The 16947-nt window shown below is 39.5% G+C and overlaps 1 protein-coding gene across 6 annotated transcripts in view; it reads left to right on the plus strand.

Annotated features, from left to right (window-relative positions):
- Positions 1-16947, plus strand: part of MTOR (mechanistic target of rapamycin kinase) — a 67400-nt gene that overhangs the window by 33802 nt on the left and 16651 nt on the right. For all 6 annotated transcript variants that reach the window (XR_009960588.1, XM_062593613.1, XM_062593615.1 and 3 more), the window contains 8 exons: positions 3996-4071; positions 5657-5796; positions 9179-9279; positions 9652-9767; positions 11191-11268; positions 11645-11752; positions 13652-13777; positions 14801-14932. Coding sequence is in view for 5 of the 6 variants with exons in the window: in XM_062593613.1 (XP_062449597.1) it covers positions 3996-4071; positions 5657-5796; positions 9179-9279; positions 9652-9767; positions 11191-11268; positions 11645-11752; positions 13652-13777; positions 14801-14932 (877 nt within the window). In the remaining variant the exon portion in view is untranslated. The remainder of the gene's footprint in view (positions 1-3995; positions 4072-5656; positions 5797-9178; positions 9280-9651; positions 9768-11190; positions 11269-11644; positions 11753-13651; positions 13778-14800; positions 14933-16947) is intronic.

Here is a 16947-nt window from a genome sequence, read left to right on the forward strand (position 1 = left end):
ATAATGTTAAATGTGCCATTAAGTATATGCACAGTAAACATAGATTTAGACTTTTTTGTCTTCATCATCAAAGCATGCCTAATCTCTAACTTTGGCCTTACAAGAATGCAATATTGGAAGACTCTGCCAGTTCATACCAGGCAGTATAGCTATATATGCAGGCCATCCCTGAAAGACCAAATATATAGCTTATGACCTGTCAAACCTATACCTAAGAACTTCCAGCAAAGGAGATTGGTCAGCCTTCCTTTATGGCTGCTGCAGAGCTTATCCACTTTGAGTAGAGTTGGTGGTAGTGGTTTTTGCTAGCTTCCATCTGTATCAGGTAATCTTTATTTGGATCTGTGCTACCCTAGGGGATACAGGAAAACAACGGAGAATCTTTCTCGCCTTAATAATAACCCTCATATCTCGAATTAGGAACAACTGCAACGGCACCATCCAGTGAAGAAACCTTTAGGTAACTGTCTGGGTTGGCCAGCAACACTGTTTCTGTTTTGGGAGATATTTTCCCACTTTAATCCAAAAAGATTTTGTGGTTATCATTTCCAGGTAGGAGGAGACTGCATCCCCCGATCCTAATCCATGATTCTTAGCAGCAACACTGTGACTGAAACCCACTGGCAACTCTGCCTGGCTGGAATATTCATCCCTCAGGGCTTCCGTGTGCTGGTTGCTTTTCGGTAACATTGTTCATTCTGTCCCATCTCCAGCACAACAACTGGAAAACAGCTTTGTCATTCTTTAAGAATGTTTTAGGATTTAAGAAGATTGTGCCTGAGGGCAAGGCCTCTCCGGAGCGGGGGCAGCGCTTTAGCCCTAGGAAGCTGAAGGGGAGAGAAGCACAGAAGGGCACAATTTCTGAACGGGTTGACAGGGCTTCGTTGAGAAATGCTTTTCTGAGAAAAGTGCAGTCTGCAGGCCCACTTATAGCAAAGAACTTGTTCCCTGAAAGCTGTGGGTCTGTTGAAAGCATGTCTCAGCCAGCTGTGGTAGGAGAGATTTCTGGAGCTATCAGTAAACCTCCAGTGATCAGAGAGTGCAGAGCTGAATCCAGCAGATAAGAGAAAGCAGAAATCCCACTTCTTAAGTTCTGACCTTGACTTTTAATTCCTTAATTAACCTGCATGCAATTGCATTTCCCATAGTGTGTAATACTGAATAGCAGAATGAGGTATTGATTACCAAGGTTTTATTACTCAAAAGTAAGTCAGTGAATGTTCAGCCATATTAATAAGGGAGACTTTGATCCGTGAGCCTTGCTTTGGAGGGGTTTTTATGATTTTATGCTTCTCAGTGTTTATGGCTATTTCTGCTGAAGCAGATGATTCTGTTTGTTTTTGGTTTTGTGTAAGCACTCTTTTAACTTGCTATATCAGAACACTAAATGATTCACAACAGGTTTGGGGGATTTCCCAGTCACTAGCTTGTTTCTTTTTTTTGTAATTTGAGGATTTTGTGTTTGAATCTTCTGGTTTATACATAAAAACAGCTTTGTGTTCCTAACACTTAATTGAAAATCAATAAATGTTTACATTATCCTGAACTTCTTTGTAAAGGATAATGTTAGCAGTGTGTAAAGAGGGATGCCTGCTCTGTCATCTTCTCACAGAAACCTTTATCCTGCTTTTCACACCTCCCACTTCATTCTCTCTGAACTAACTTACAGGCAATAAGTTGCTCAGAGACTTCAAAGCCCCCTCAAAGCCCATCTCGGTGTGTGTGTGTGAGCAAGATGGCTTGCATTAAGGAGTTACAAGGCAGATGCAAAGGGGTGCTTCTCTATTTTTTTTTTTTTTAAAAGCACACAAGTCAATATTGATGAAAAATTACTTCCTACTCTATTGTGTGACCATTCCCCTTCTTATTTATCCAAGGTGATTTGGAATCGGTTTACCTTTTTATATTTAGAGGAGCTAACATGGCAAGATGAGCTTCTGATGTAGACTCTTAAGCATCTTCTCCAAGCATCTCTGGCATATGTGCATAGAGGACTTAGCAAGATTGATTAACAGATCCACAAAATTACTTAGCTTAATCTCTGCACACTGTGTGGGCTAGATTAGTTAATACAAGAGTTACTTTATGATGGATAGTGGCAACACAATGTTGCATCTACTGCCATATATTCTATTAAATCAAAATCAAGGTATTATCTCCTCTCCCCAGCTCCCTCTCTCCCTCTTTCTTTCTCTAAAGCTAATAGCACGCTACTTTGGTTAAGTAAGGAACACTTCTTTCTACACTGGGCAGCCAAAAATGCAAGAATGTACCAAATTTCTTTCTTTCTTTCTTTCTTTTTCTTTTTTTTCTAAGTAATTGGGTGCACCAGGGAGTATTAGCAAAAGAGCAGCGGTAATTGTTAAGGAATAAAAGATAATGGCCAATTTGTTAGGAACTGTTGACAAGAAAGATAAGTTGAAAGTCATTTACTGTCTGACATGCTGGAAATGATGTGTCTGCCAATAGCTCTTTAAATCATCAAGATATGAAAAGTGACAGTCATTTATCACTTTTATAAGGCACTGCTGTCTAGCTGCTGTTTGGGAAGTGTGGAGGTAGTAAGTTCTTTGACTCTTGCTAAAAACAGCATGGATTTATTCCAAGAGCTTCCCATTTTGGGGTGCCTGTCTTTTGCAAGTGTGATGGTGATGTGTTCTTAGCCTTTGCTCAAGCTCTGCCCTTTCTGATCACTGTGCTAAATCTCATTTGAATACTTTTATGACAGCAAAGTGGGGGAAAAAACAGTGGCCAGGGAATTAGAAGAAGCAAAAGATCAGAATCCTTCCCAGCAGCGTTGTTAGTGATCCTTTACAAAGGGAATAGCTTTCCTCTCTAGCTATCCTTCCACTGACACAGATTTAGCAGTACCTACACCTTGGGCACTGACAGTTCATATGCACTTTCTCCTAAGAAATAAATGCACTACAACTCTGCATTTCTGCGATATTATTTTTCTTGTCATATAAATAGAAGTGAAGTGAATTGTCATGTTACACAATTACTTCCAAAAGGGAATCTGAATACTGAAGCAAAGGCATCATACCACAATTTTTTGCAGTGGTTCCAAGTGAAATCTTCTGGATGGGTAGTCAGAAAATGTCCTGCAACAGTTTTGTTTCCAGCATGGAATGTTAGTGGTCCAGTTCTTTATCCAGTGGATCCAGGAAGCTAGTTACAACAATAAATTAAAGCTAATAAAAAGGTTTTTCACTAAGGTGCTTTTTCTGCTAATACACATGTTGAGTAAATTCTTGTTCACACAAGAAATCACAGAAGTCTCAAGCACAGCCTCAGGTTTTACTGCATAATCTTTAGTCTCTTGTTTCTCTGTTTTTTTGCATTTCAGATGCCTTTTATCAATTGTTGAAAAGTTAATCTAAAATAGTAAGTTTCTGTAAAACTTTGAACGTGGTCAGGCAGTTCTGCAAGTGACTGTAATGAGCACAGCACATGTGCCAAGGAGACTTACATATTTTATTTGCAGTATTTTTCACACTCTGGCCTAGTGAAAAGCGCCTTACTTTGTAAGGCAGTTTGCACTGTTTGGTAGATCCAGAATTACTTTGGCTTCTAATTTTTTTTAGAAAGAAAAGCAGAGATCAGCCAGCAAGTATTTCTCCAGAAGCGGATTGAAGAAGGGGGGGGGGGGGGCACAATGCGTGAGCTGGTAACTTGACAAGGACATACCTGGTGGAGAGAAATTGGGAGAATTTTACCTCACAAACTATTGGCAACTGTTTTTCTCCCTGTGTAGGCTGCTCTGTAGAATTGGTAGTGACATACACTCACTTTTTTGCGTAGCACTGTATGTGCACCTATTGTCTTGCAAATATGGAACCATTGTGTCCCTTCTGTAGTCTAATCGTTCACTTCAAAGCTTTGAAGATGACTATTTACAACTGATACATCTTGGTATTATTAAGCAGAAGTTTGTACTCACTCCTAACCACTGCTAACTGTATTAAATGGTCTTTCTCTTCCCACCTCTTCAGCATTAACAATAAACTGCAACAGCCAGAAGCAGCTGCTGGGGTACTGGAATACGCCATGAAGCACTTTGGGGAGCTGGTAAGTCCTGCTGGATGATTCTCTTCTCCATGTCTCTTGGTTTCCCCGTGTGAGTATGCATCTTGCAGTCCTATTTTTGTTCTCCACTCTAAAATATGAAGCTAGTTTCTCTTCGTGTATTATTCAAACCAACTGTGAAATTTTGTTGTGCTCGTTCCCCATGTAAGTAACTGCTGTGCTCCATGTGGAGAGAGATCTCTCTGCAGGTGAAGTGATAATCTTAGGGGTTTATTGGTGTATTTGATTGTTGTGGTGTAAGTGGCTGACAAATAATTCCACATAATATTATAGGCCAGAAGATCAATGGCCCTGCAACCTAAACTCTTAACTATACACAATATCTAAACTGGAGAAAACCCTTTTCAAGTTTGAAAGGGCAGATCAAGATAAAAAATGTGAATCATACAGTTTTCCCAGGGGCAGTGCAAACGAAGGGAATCTGAGGTAGGCCTTAAGTGTTTAATGATAGAAATGTTTTTTTATATAAAGTTGTTTTTGTTTTAAGAACACTAGAAAAAAAGTCCTTTGGTGGAGAAAAATTGACTTAAAACATCTTTGCAGCTTCTTGTGATTCCTAGGGTGGATTGAGCAGAGCACCATGTTACCTAATTCTAATCTCACTCTTTAACAGTAATGCAGTTCTAAATGAAGAGTTTGCCAGAATAAGCAGTGAAAGAAATTAAGAGGAACTGTGAGCACTATGTTTAGGAATCTACTTGAAATATTATGATGGAGCTGAGAGGTTAAAGAATTGGTATATAAATGTCACAAGTGGAAGACTGTGATGTGTAGAACATGGTTTGTACTGACCCTGCCCACAGGACTGGGAAAGGGATCTGTTTTACAGCATATATCAAGACAAGAGCTGCCAAGGACTGAGCAGAAGAAACATTGGCAGGGATCAGTATGGAAAAAATATCAAAGATCCAAAGAACTTTATTTCTTGAAAATTAGAAATAAAATGTAGAAATGGGAGGCTGAAGAAAGGTTTGTGCAGCTGCTGAGGATCATCATTTGGCTTATTTTTAGAGCCTTTGTTACCAGCTGCAGTCTTTTCCTGTGTGGGTCATGATTAGACCCCAACATAATACACATTTGCTGCATTGAAAAATGGTCCTAGCAGTAACAGGCACACTCTCTGCTGTTTAGTCTTTTTCCCTTTAGTTTCTTCATTCTTGAACACATTCTTGTTTAAATGCAAGCATATGCAGTAATGGAAAGTGGAATACTCTATAGATTTACTGTTCTCCCCTCCCCGCCCACAACCTTAAACAAAAAAACAAAGAACTTGATACAGCCCAGCTCTCTTTCAGTGGCAGGGAGCAAGAAGATAAGGAATTCATCTATCTGCTAAACCTGAGTTTATTTCTGTGCAGGTTGAGCAATACTCAGGATTCATATATTCTCACTAGCTTGAAGTCTTTCTCTGTATTAGACTAGTCTTTGAGGATATTTAGAATAAACAAAGGGCTGGAGAACCAACACAGACACTGGATGTTCCAGGAAAAGCTGCAGTAGTTACTACAGAATGGTGAATATGAATACTGTTCTTCCTTCTGATTTTTTTTTTTCCTCTATCCCTCAGGAAATTCAGGCTACCTGGTATGAGAAGCTTCATGAATGGGAAGATGCTCTGGTGGCCTACGACAAGAAGATGGACACAAACAAGGATGATCCTGAGCTGATGCTGGGACGAATGCGTTGCTTGGAAGCACTTGGTGAATGGTAAGAAAGGAACACCTAGAGATCAAGAGAAGGCTAGTTATATCAAGCAGTCTGTGCCATATCAAGGTCATCTGCTGCCTCCTCCTGTCTTTCTGTTTTATAGATTTTTCCTCTTGTTTCAGAAATACAGCAAGTTACCGTACTTTAAAAATGGTGCCTAACTCTTTTCTGGATGCTGTCATCCAGGTGACATTTATCTTTTAACTGAATTCCTATTTACTTCTGCTAATTGAACATTAGAAGATTTCCAATGCCTTTTCAATTTGTTCCTCAAAGTCAGCATTAGAAATTAGATCTCCAGGGTTTTTTTGGAAATAACCGTCTGATAAGGTGACAGGTCTTTTTTCAGATATATCTTATGATCAGATCAACCCCGTTTGTAATGAAGGAATAAATTAAAAATAGAGAGGACCTCTCAGGAAACATTAAATGGGCAGTGCTTGTCAAAAGCAAGCATTGGAAAACAGGACCATGATGAGCTCCTTTTATCTCTGATTAAACTGTGAGAAGAAACTTGTATTTTATTCATCATTGGACCTGTGCTTATCAAGAATGCATAGTCTTTTGCACAACTGTTAGCAAAATTGCCTGCTTACCAGTAATTGTCTAGGTAAGGTTATGCCAAATAAAATGCTCTCATTTTAAAACCCTTTTGCCAAGTCCCTTTCAGGTGTCTGAGTTTCTTTCATTATTGTTCTTTGTTAGCATCTGTTAGGTCTTGCCTTTGTGGACATTTGGTATTTCAAAACCTGTGTTAAATCTGTGCTATCAACGTGTAACTGGTTAGAGTCAGTTTTCATGAGAGGAAGAGCTGGTGGTGACTTAAAACTTGTTAGTTAACTAGGAGCTTCTGTTTTTCTCCCTGCTCACTTCAATTCAAAGAGGATAATTGGAGAGGACATGTCTTGGGGGCTGTATTATGCAGTTGTACCCAGGGGCATAAGTTATTTGGTTCAGGCCCTGCCTTTCTGTCGAGCTTTCCATTTCACTAGAGCTCTCTGCTGATGCGTCCTGACATGAACCCACAGGAAGGAGACTCCTCTCCACCACATTCATTTTACTACTCAAGTTGCTGGAGAAACAGAGCTGTTAGAAAAATGCTGTCAGCATTCAGGTTTCTCAACCTCCTTTTTGTTTTAGATTGAGCAGGAGGAGGGGGGGCATATTGGGTTTATCTTTTTTTTTTTTTTTTTTTTTGCTAAGAAACATACAATTTCTTACTGGTCAGTTTCTCCATCTTTTTTTCTAAGAAGTAGACAGATCCCATTAGGGATTTATAGAATTTCTCCCTCCTGCAGGACAAGGATTTGTGTAAAGTATCATCTCTGAACCATCTGCTTCATCACATTTTAATGACAAGTATATTACAAAAGGATTCTGTTCCTCTGTTAGAGCTAGATATTGTGTATCTGTTGACAGTCTGTAGTGATGAGGACCATCCCAATACTTTCGCTTGCAGTCAATATTTTTCTGACATAAAAAGAGAAAATTTCTGTGTCTGGATAATGCATGTTCTTACAGGAAAAAAAGAAAAAAGTGCTGCTCTCTTTCTAATGTCTTTTGGCCTGTATGTTGTACAAACTGTCTTGCTGGAATTTTTATTTTCCTTCCATTCTGATGGGGCTTTCTCTGGCATTCTCACCCTTTTTCACTGTCCTTTTTTTCCAAAAGGATCTGAAAGACGGTGAGGTGTGTCAAAAAATTGAACCTAAAACTTGAAGATCTTAATGCAAAAATCTGTGCCGCAGGAGGTGACTGGAAGTGTTCAGAAAGAACCTGAGTTTTCTGTTTTCCCTACATTTGGAAAAATGAAATCTTAAGAATAAAACAAAACAAAAAAGCAGGGAACGTTTTCATGCCTTCTGTGATGCTACCTATATATAAAGTATGGCACAGAGGTTCCAGAACCTGTCTGAGAGTCTAAAATTAAATGTAGTATTCAGATATGACTAGTGAAGTAAATGTTTGATACTTACAGTGGTGTCTTAAAGGGGAAATTAAACATCAGTTCAGTTCAGGAGACTACGCTGAGCTGTAATGCAGGAATTAACACGATTATGGCAAAAAAACAGAAAAAAAACCCCAAAAATAAGCATATTCTTAGAGACAGGCTTACAAGGATCTGTGTATGTTCCACTGTAAAACTGTACTCCCTTCTGCTTATAACCATCTGTATTCAGATGCTTTTCACAGTTCAGAAGTGCTACTGCAAGAGCTCTCTCCTCCATCACAACTGACTATAGAGACATCATCCCAAGACTGAGGATTCCCTTCATCTGGTTTGGCTACTGCTGTCTTTAGTAACGTTGAACTTGGCAGTTCATGCTACTTGAATCTGCTTCACAGCGTGTGATAGTTCATCTAAGACTGATGCTACACAGCGTCTTAATCTCAGTACTCCATGCAGTGACATTTTGAAAGTACAGCCAAAACATACTTAGCCATTTGTCTCCTGTTAGCTGTGTCCACGAGAGCCATTCTTCTTTATTAGCATCAATTAGGTTTTGATTTACTGCTCTTGGTCAGTTTGGTTTGTTTTTTCATTTTTTTTTTCCTGGGCCACTAAGCTGTCAGAGTAACTGCCTTGCCTGTGGCATACCATCATTCTCTAATTCATCTTCCCTTCTGCGAGGAGAGGATGATAGTAAGAAGGCAAGTTGGACTCCCTCACAGTTGGCAAGCTACTCCGCTGCTACAGAGTATCCAACCCGAGAAATTCTGAAACTGCAACACTCAGAAAAATTGGTTTGATCAGTAGAGCATTCATAGTTGATTTAAAAGAAATAATATAAAACATCCCAATGTTTCCTCTCCACTGGAGACGAGAGAGTTCACCCTGAGATCCTGCTATGATGCATTTTCACACTAGATTGCTGCAGCCCTGATACCTTAATTTGTCTTCAAATTTGGTGTGTTTATGCAGAATGTTTGATAGTGGGAGCCACGGACAAACTATTCAGATTATATATTCCTTGTATTGTCACTTGCAAATAAGTTTTAAATATCCTTTGTTTGACAGGTTTTGGTTTTGGGTTTTTTCCCTCAGATTTTTTTTTTATGAATTTGTAGGCTGGTGTTGATAGCTCAGTTGTTAAGAGGTCTGACTGACTTCTGAAGAACAGATGCAAACTTTTGTCTGGACATGTTTTCAAAGCATAGTCTGTTTTAAGTTCTTTTCTGATAATAGGTGATTTATCATCATCCTAGCATGCCTCTGAGCTGGCCAGAGAAGAGGTGAATCCTAGGGGCTGGGGGGGATTTGTTGGGTTTTTTTTTTGGGGGGGGGGAGGGTTCTTTTTTTCCTCTCTCCTCTACCTTCAGAAACAAACAAAGTGAAATTCTTAGAGCTTTTTGCTGATCAGAAATTGTGGATTCTTCATAGGGGACAGCTCCACCAGCAATGCTGTGAAAAGTGGACACAGGTCAACGATGAAACTCAAGCTAAGATGGCCAGGATGGCTGCTGCTGCTGCCTGGGGTCTAGGTAATGTATCCGTCCAGCCACGCTTACGTGATGTATGACAGGCAACACTGTGGAAGCCCAAATACTTTTAACTAACTTCAGAACCACAAAAGTGCTAGAACATCCATAATGAGTGTACTTAATCATGCAATATTAACTGAAGTATCTTCTGAAATCTATCTTGAAGTACATTTTGATTTATTTTAAAAGATCATATTGAATTGGCTCAAATGGGAATCAGTCTTTCTGCTCAAATACTATATGTAGAGGGAGTCTATAGATGAATTCAGTGCTGTACTGAATGCAGGCCTAGTTGCTTATTTTTAGACATAGTTATGTTCTTATCTTGCCGAGAGGGCTGTTGTATTGCTGAAGGTATCTGTTTCTCTGCAGGTCAGTGGGATAGCATGGAAGAATATACATGCATGATCCCAAGAGACACTCATGATGGTGCCTTCTACAGGGCTGTGCTGGCTCTTCATCAAGACCTTTTCTCATTGGCTCAGCAGGTAACTGTCTTTCTTGCTGGCTTCCCAAAACCTAATTTAAGATGAGCTAAGCTACACTGCTGCATGGAAAGGCATGCCATTTTAAAGCAGTTGACTACAACCTGTGAATTACCTAATAACTTCCTTTTGATTGACATATTAGACCTTAATGACTGAGCTTGTATTTCTAGAAGGTCTTGTGAGCTCTTATATTTCTAGAAACACGGTAGTGAATACCTGTACAGGTAGTATTGGTCCAGATCTGTAGAGCACAAAGCCTTAGTCATGCCTAGACTTCTGTATTTTTAGATCTATTTGGGAGACAAAAAAGTGCACAGAACATCCCTGCAGGGATGTAATTCTGCAAAACACAACTTGATAGAAAGCATGGATAGTATAAGACACACACAATTCTCCATGGCTATTCTGTGCACGGCTGCCTGTGTTGCAGCTCCTTAGTGAGGTGCTTCTGTGAATGAAGTACAAGAACTTTTGCTCTAATTTTTCTGGTAGCACTGATAAATCTTAAATTAAGAGAGAGACCTCAAGGCAAGGAACAAGTCCATTAAGAAGCTTATTAAGCAGAGCAATATTGGCATGCTTGTCAGATATGGAGAAGATTTGCAGACAGATTTTTTCTTTTTCCCCTCTGTAAATTTGAAGCACATTGTTTACTTTCCAAGGAAGCTCAAGTACCATTTCTCAGAATTCGGTGCTGACTTGCCAACCTAGATAAAAGAGTAATACAGTCTGCTCTGTCAAAACCCATACATAGATTTTTAAGGGATGTGCACGATAAAATAAGCCAGGCATTCAAAGGGCTAGAGTTTGTGATTAACCTTTTAACACTTTGAACAGGAAAAACTGCAGATGAGGGATTACAGAATGACTGGAACCAGAGCAGGACTGTATTTCATGCCTCAAAAACATGCTGCATTTGCAGAGATAGAAATGGAATTTGCAGGTCCTGTAAAATTCATAAAAACCTGCTGGGCCGCATAAAACCATGAAACCCATTTTCGACCGTTGTATATTTTTAGAGAGACATTTCTTGAGGCTTTCTTCTAACTGATTCTCTTGCACTAAAATGTCAACTTTTTTCCTCTGTAAATGTTACTGCTGATCTCTGCAATGACACTAGGATCAGAAGTACTGGAAACTTTTATTTGGTGGAAAGACAAACTTTTACAGACTGTTTTAGATGATAACCCCCTTGACTTCCACCTGCTACTGGGCACACTCCTGTATGTGTTTCCCCCTCCCTCATCCTCCCCCCCCTCCTACCCTCCCCAGTGTAACATCCATTCCTGATCCTTGCTGAAGAACAGAAATACAGAAATAATGGCATCTTTGTTTGTAAGGTGGAACAGATGAATAGCATTTTGAGCAGTTGACTCTTTCTGGACAAAACAATTTCCTCCTCCTCCAAAAATGTCTGTTTCAGTGCATTGACAAGGCCAGAGATCTGCTAGATGCTGAGCTGACTGCCATGGCAGGAGAGAGCTACAGCCGAGCCTATGGGGTAAGCGTCTATCTCTTAGCCTTCGTTCTCCTCATTACTGATTCAGACTACATTTAGAAGTTGCTTAAAAGGTCCTAATAGTATTTGAATCAATTATAAGACATGTTTAGGCCCACAAGCTAAACATTTCTTCTTAGATGATGAATATAACTTTGTAGAAGCAGCCTAGGTACAAATTAAACTGCAGGATGAGCTCCACCACTCAAAAGAAATCAAAATTGGCATGGTCAGTATGTCATCTACATATCAGTATATGGCAGTCTGTCCTTTACCTGTTGGGCAGCATATATACTTCAGATTTTGATGCAGAAGTATTGCTCCTTAATTCTAGATTTGCTCTGTAATGTTTGGGATGGAATGTAATTGTTTCTTTTAGGCTATGGTATCCTGCCAGATGCTGTCAGAGCTGGAAGAGGTTATCCAGTATAAACTTGTACCAGAACGCCGTGAGATCATCCGCCAAATATGGTGGGAAAGACTGCAGGTACATCTATGCAAAGACCAAGGATGTAGATGATGTGCAGAGCACAGACAGCTTCCTTGCAAGTTGCAGTGTGATGGCTCAGCAGATTTTTCTTTCCATTTTGCTTTCTATCCAAACATTATCTATGCCTACATGGTTACAGGCTTTCTGTCTTTTGAGCTACTACTGCTGGAACCTCAGTAGGATGTTTTAAGCCTTGAAGTAGATATATGTGGAATGAAGAGGCAAGAAACATCTCCAAGCTGCTTGTCTTACTGTTGGATATTACTTGAAAATGTTAGTTTCCATAATGCTAGTTTGAACTAGTTACCTGACTGGCTGCATGTTACCTCATGGTGCTGGAAAACTGGACACAGAATTCACATGTTTCTAAAAGACTGTCTGTTCCCTTCTGACCTGGTACAAGAATATTTGCCACTTATTATCTCTGTCCTCTTTCTAATGCCCTTTAGCAACACTGTTGTGTTGCTAAAAAAAAAAAAAAAAAAAAAAGAAAAAAATCTAAAGCACCTGTAGATACTTAAAATCAGCCAAATATGTTGAGGTGATTTCCTTACTGGAAGGATTTCTTCACTGAAAGTGAATGTCATTATATGAAGTTCTTACAGGACCACTGTTTAAAGAGATGGTTTTTGCAAGGAAAAAAAAAAAAAAAAAAAAAAGTTGGGGTAAATTGTTCAAATTATACTGAATTTTAATATACTGCTGGAAGGAAGAATCCTTTTCCATGCAGTGTTTTTTCCCTGTCACTGCTATATGTGCCTCCTTTTGAAAGGTTGTTGCTGCTGTATGTTTTTCAACTGTTTGGGAAACTGTGACAAAGGTTTTAGTCTCTCAAATGCATTCCTGTCTGGAAAAGCTCAGGAGCATTCCACTAGGGTGGAGAGACTGAGAGTGGCAGGAAGTGTAATGTCTGAACACAGCTGTTTATGGTCCTGAAAGCAGTACATACAGTTCTTGCACATTTTATAGCTTCTTTTTAATAATTATAAAATGCCTGTTGGATGAATATGTTGAATATTTGTTTCAATGTCAGAGAACAAGCTTTGCATAACTATCCTGCCCTCAATTTTGTGAAGGAAAAAAAAAAGAAAAAAATGGGAAAGAAATAGATGCTTTGGTGTTAAGGTACTTTCTACTATTGGACAGTCTTCTATCTACTACAAAACTAAATCTAAGCCATCTTTGGATGATACTAACTTCAGAGTATCACTGTTACCTGAAAGACCTTGTCATTGCAACAAGCACCCTGCGTTCAGATGTGTTCATCCTATCCATAGTTGTAGTTCATTGTAGCATCCTTGAACCTTCCAAGTGCAGACCCAAATCCTGCTCTGACTGTGTTGCTCTGGCTCTCCCTTCAGGCAGGCAGTTATCAAACAGTGCTTGCACAAGCAGCTGGGACTGCAGTTTCTGGCAGAATGTCAGTCCAATTATGCCAGCCTCTCTAATGGCAACATGCAAAGAGAAGGAAAAAAAGGCAATAACAAGTATATCTTTTTAACCATTTGCTTTGTGCTGTTTCCATCTTGAGACTTGTCACAGTTTAAACCAAAAATAGACCTTAAAACTGGGTCCAGAAGAGTTATGAAACTCTTGACTGGTCTTGAAATTGCTTAAATAGCTTTCCTAATTTTGGATGTATTTCTGTTTTAGAAGCTTTTCTCCTTTTCTCCTGAGCTGGCTTCTCATGCCGTCTTGGCTGTGAAGGGTCAGGGACTTTTTCACACACAGCAGTTTTGAGGCAATAGCCAGCTACTTATTTATGTCAGCCTGCTATGAATTGTGGGTACTGAAATCTCTCCATCTTGGAAAAGCCCCTTCAGATTCTGAATTAAGGCTATGGGGAGTATATTGGAGAGAACACACTAAAATTTTTGCTACTTTTTTTTCTCTCAGGGTTGTCAACGTATTGTGGAAGACTGGCAAAGAATACTGATGGTCCGATCTCTTGTCGTGAATCCTCACGAGGACATGAGAACTTGGCTCAAGTATGCCAGCTTGTGTGGGAAGAGTGGGAGACTGGTAAGCATTGTCAGCCCCTGCCCTCTACAACAAGTATTTAAATAGCTGACTTTGTCATCTCACTTTAACCGTAAGGTTTTCTGATGCTCTCATCCAAATGAGGTGGATTTTCCTCTGAAAAGAAGACTGATCAGAAGTTGCTGAAACTTTAATTACCGTAGAGTTAAACACTTATAGCCAAGCGTTATTTCTGCTGGGTTAACGTTACATGTGAGAGGGACTTGGAGTCAATTTGGTTTTGCTTGCTACGCCTGAAAGTTCTTATGTAGCACTGATTTATCAGAGACAACTGCTATCAGTAATTCCCACTTTTTTGTCAAATGTATAAAGTTATGTTAGCGTCATGAAATGTAACAATCTTATTTGAACTTTCACAACATTTTTTTTAAAAAAAAATTGAATCAGACTTTCTTCTCTTTACTGGCAATGAATTTATTGGAATTGAGAATCTAATGCTCAGAGCCAGAAGACGACGTATGGTCTGTCATGTGGTGTTCTTACATGTACAGAAAGTGGTGATGATGCTGCTGTTTGAGAGCTCTCCTTATTTTCAGTATAGGTCGTGGCAGGAATGGTTGACTTGTTACATCCTTGCTCCCTTATAAATTGATATGATGAGCTTATCAAGCACATTTTTCTTTCCCAAATCAGGTATTATGCATCTGTTTTTCAGAAGCAGGTGTTGCTTGTCATGTCATTGGCCATATTTTGTTCTGGTGACAGTGAAACCATGGTTTCTGGCTTAAAACTCAGGAGGGGACCAGTACCAGGGACTCTCATGGCTTTCTTGACAAACCACAGCTCTTAGCCATATGCAGGCTCTACTGTTTGTCACTTGTAATATGTATGCCTCTTTGACAACCATGCCTTATTTTGCTGTCCCCAGATCTATCTCATATGGTCTATCTATGCTCATGTTATCTAAAGAGGGACAACTGCTTTTAAGTGGTAGGCAGTTCGGGGGTGGATGTGAAACAGAAGTAAGAACAAACTTTGGTTTTAACTAGCTTTTTCTCTTTCTAGGCTTTGGCCCATAAAACACTCGTCCTGCTCTTGGGAGTAGATCCATCTCGACAGTTGGATCATCCATTGCCAACAGTACATCCCCAAGTGACCTATGCATACATGAAACATATGTGGAAGAGTGCGCGTAAGGTACCAAAGAACAGATGACCCCCTATTTTTCATTGCTTAGGTTTCATGCAGGGCTTGGAGACTTTAATTCTCCATAGTCCCCACAGAAAAAAGTCAAGGCTGAAGGTTTTAGTTTTGTTCACCTAAAAAAAGAGTAACCAGTCCCTTTCCTTATTGTTGCTGAGAAGTTTTTGAAGTTTTATTTTAAAACTCTGCAGTAGCACTATTTTTATTCCCTGCCTGGAAAGGTTATCTGTGTTAAAACAGCATCAGGTACCCAAGAGATGCACCGAAGATCAATGGTCAGTAGTATCTCTACTGTCCTCACCAGGGTTTTACTGTGTAGGCTTGTTACTTAATCTTTCAGCCACTGTGCTGATGATTACCAGGTCTTCTCCCTGTCCCTATGGTCAGAGTTGCGTATTGAAAGAGGGAAGAAAGTTCTCTTTCTGTCTCCAGTTTTAGAAAAATATCCTGAACAGTTTGTACTTAGCTGCTGAGCAGAACTGAATTTTATTGAGAATATGACTGAAAACTTCTAACTAAAAGACAGCTGAAAAGTACATAGGGTTTTGTCAGGGGAACAGTTTGGCTCCAAAGAGCCCAGGGTGAATGTTTTTGACATTGCAACACAGGGAGAATTTACATACTCAAATCCAATAATCTCCAGACTGGATAACTTATCTTTTTTTTAATATACGTTAAAGCCTCCATTTATTCTCATATTCTGCCACATCTTTTTTATTTTTCCTGCCTTTGGGATCGCCAGCACTGGAGCAGAGCCATTGCTATGGGATCATTGCCATGACCTAACTATTCTTTGAATTTAAAAAACAGAAGGAGTTGCTGATGAGGCCCTGTTCTGTTGGCTTTGTAAAATAGAGTGTGATGATCCCTTACTTTCTTCAGTAAATGACCCAAGGACTCTATGCTTTCTTATGCTTGTCTCTGAGTGAAGATGACTTTTTTTTTCCTTCAATCTGTGATAGAGAAAGAGGCAGATAAGATTCAGGAAATGGTGCAGTTGTAGAAAGCAGAATGGAGGAAGCTGCTAAGAGTTAGAGAAGGAAGAAAGAAAGAGAATGTATCTAAAATAAACTGTTGCAAGAAGACAGGAAATAAATATTAACAAAACAGCAAAGATGAGAAGGACACAGATGTGATTAGAATCACCTCTTGCTCCTTGAATGATTTCCTATTTTAGTGTAGTGTGTAAGCTCTGTGCACAGGGGCTTTCAGTCCTTCTTTCTAACATATTACAGCTGTGTATGTGTTTATAGTGTTTTACCCAAAATAATAGTAATTCTAGATCTGCACACAAGTCCTAGTCCTTTCTCTGAGCACTTTTCTGCTGGGAGGGCTGACTGCATGGTTCAGGCCTTTGTAAGCACTTGGAAATTACATGCTTGTTTTTGAAATTCAGGTTAAAACTGCAACTTTATGGCAGAAGAAGCTATGTGAGGGTGCAGTGAAATCTGCAGTCTGGAGTGAGAGTAACCTATTCATAGCAAACATGGGATGTATCTGTATGGCACTCTCCTGTGTTGGTACCGGAACCACTGCATGCACTGCATGATTGGATGTATCCCTATGTCCTATTTTGTATTAGATAAAGAATATTCATCTATACCTAGCGATATATGTAGATGAGCGTTTTATGTAACTGGGTGTGTTCACCTGACTGATCCAGGTTACTAGCTGTGGAATGCCCCCATGAATGTTAGAGTGATTGTTTCATTTATTTTGCCCTGGGCTGAAAAACTTTTTCCTGATGGCTGACTCCATGCTGACATTTGAACTGGACAGATGAGTCATTCCAATTTAGGTGATTCTTCTCTCTCCCCCTTTCTCTCTGAAATAGCTCATTTCTCTAAATGGAACAGAAGTAAATTGGACTCCTAGAAACACACTGTGCAGTTTCTGACCTGAAATGACCTTGCGGTTCACAAAGGCTTTACTCTAATCGCTTCTAGTGAGGCGTACACACTTCTTTTGCTAAGCTTTTAACTTTAGCTTTTCTTACTCCTTAATTCTTT

The sequence above is a fragment of the Rhea pennata genome, chromosome 22, assembly GCF_028389875.1.
Source record: "Rhea pennata isolate bPtePen1 chromosome 22, bPtePen1.pri, whole genome shotgun sequence".
NCBI classification, from domain to species: domain Eukaryota; kingdom Metazoa; phylum Chordata; class Aves; order Rheiformes; family Rheidae; genus Rhea; species Rhea pennata.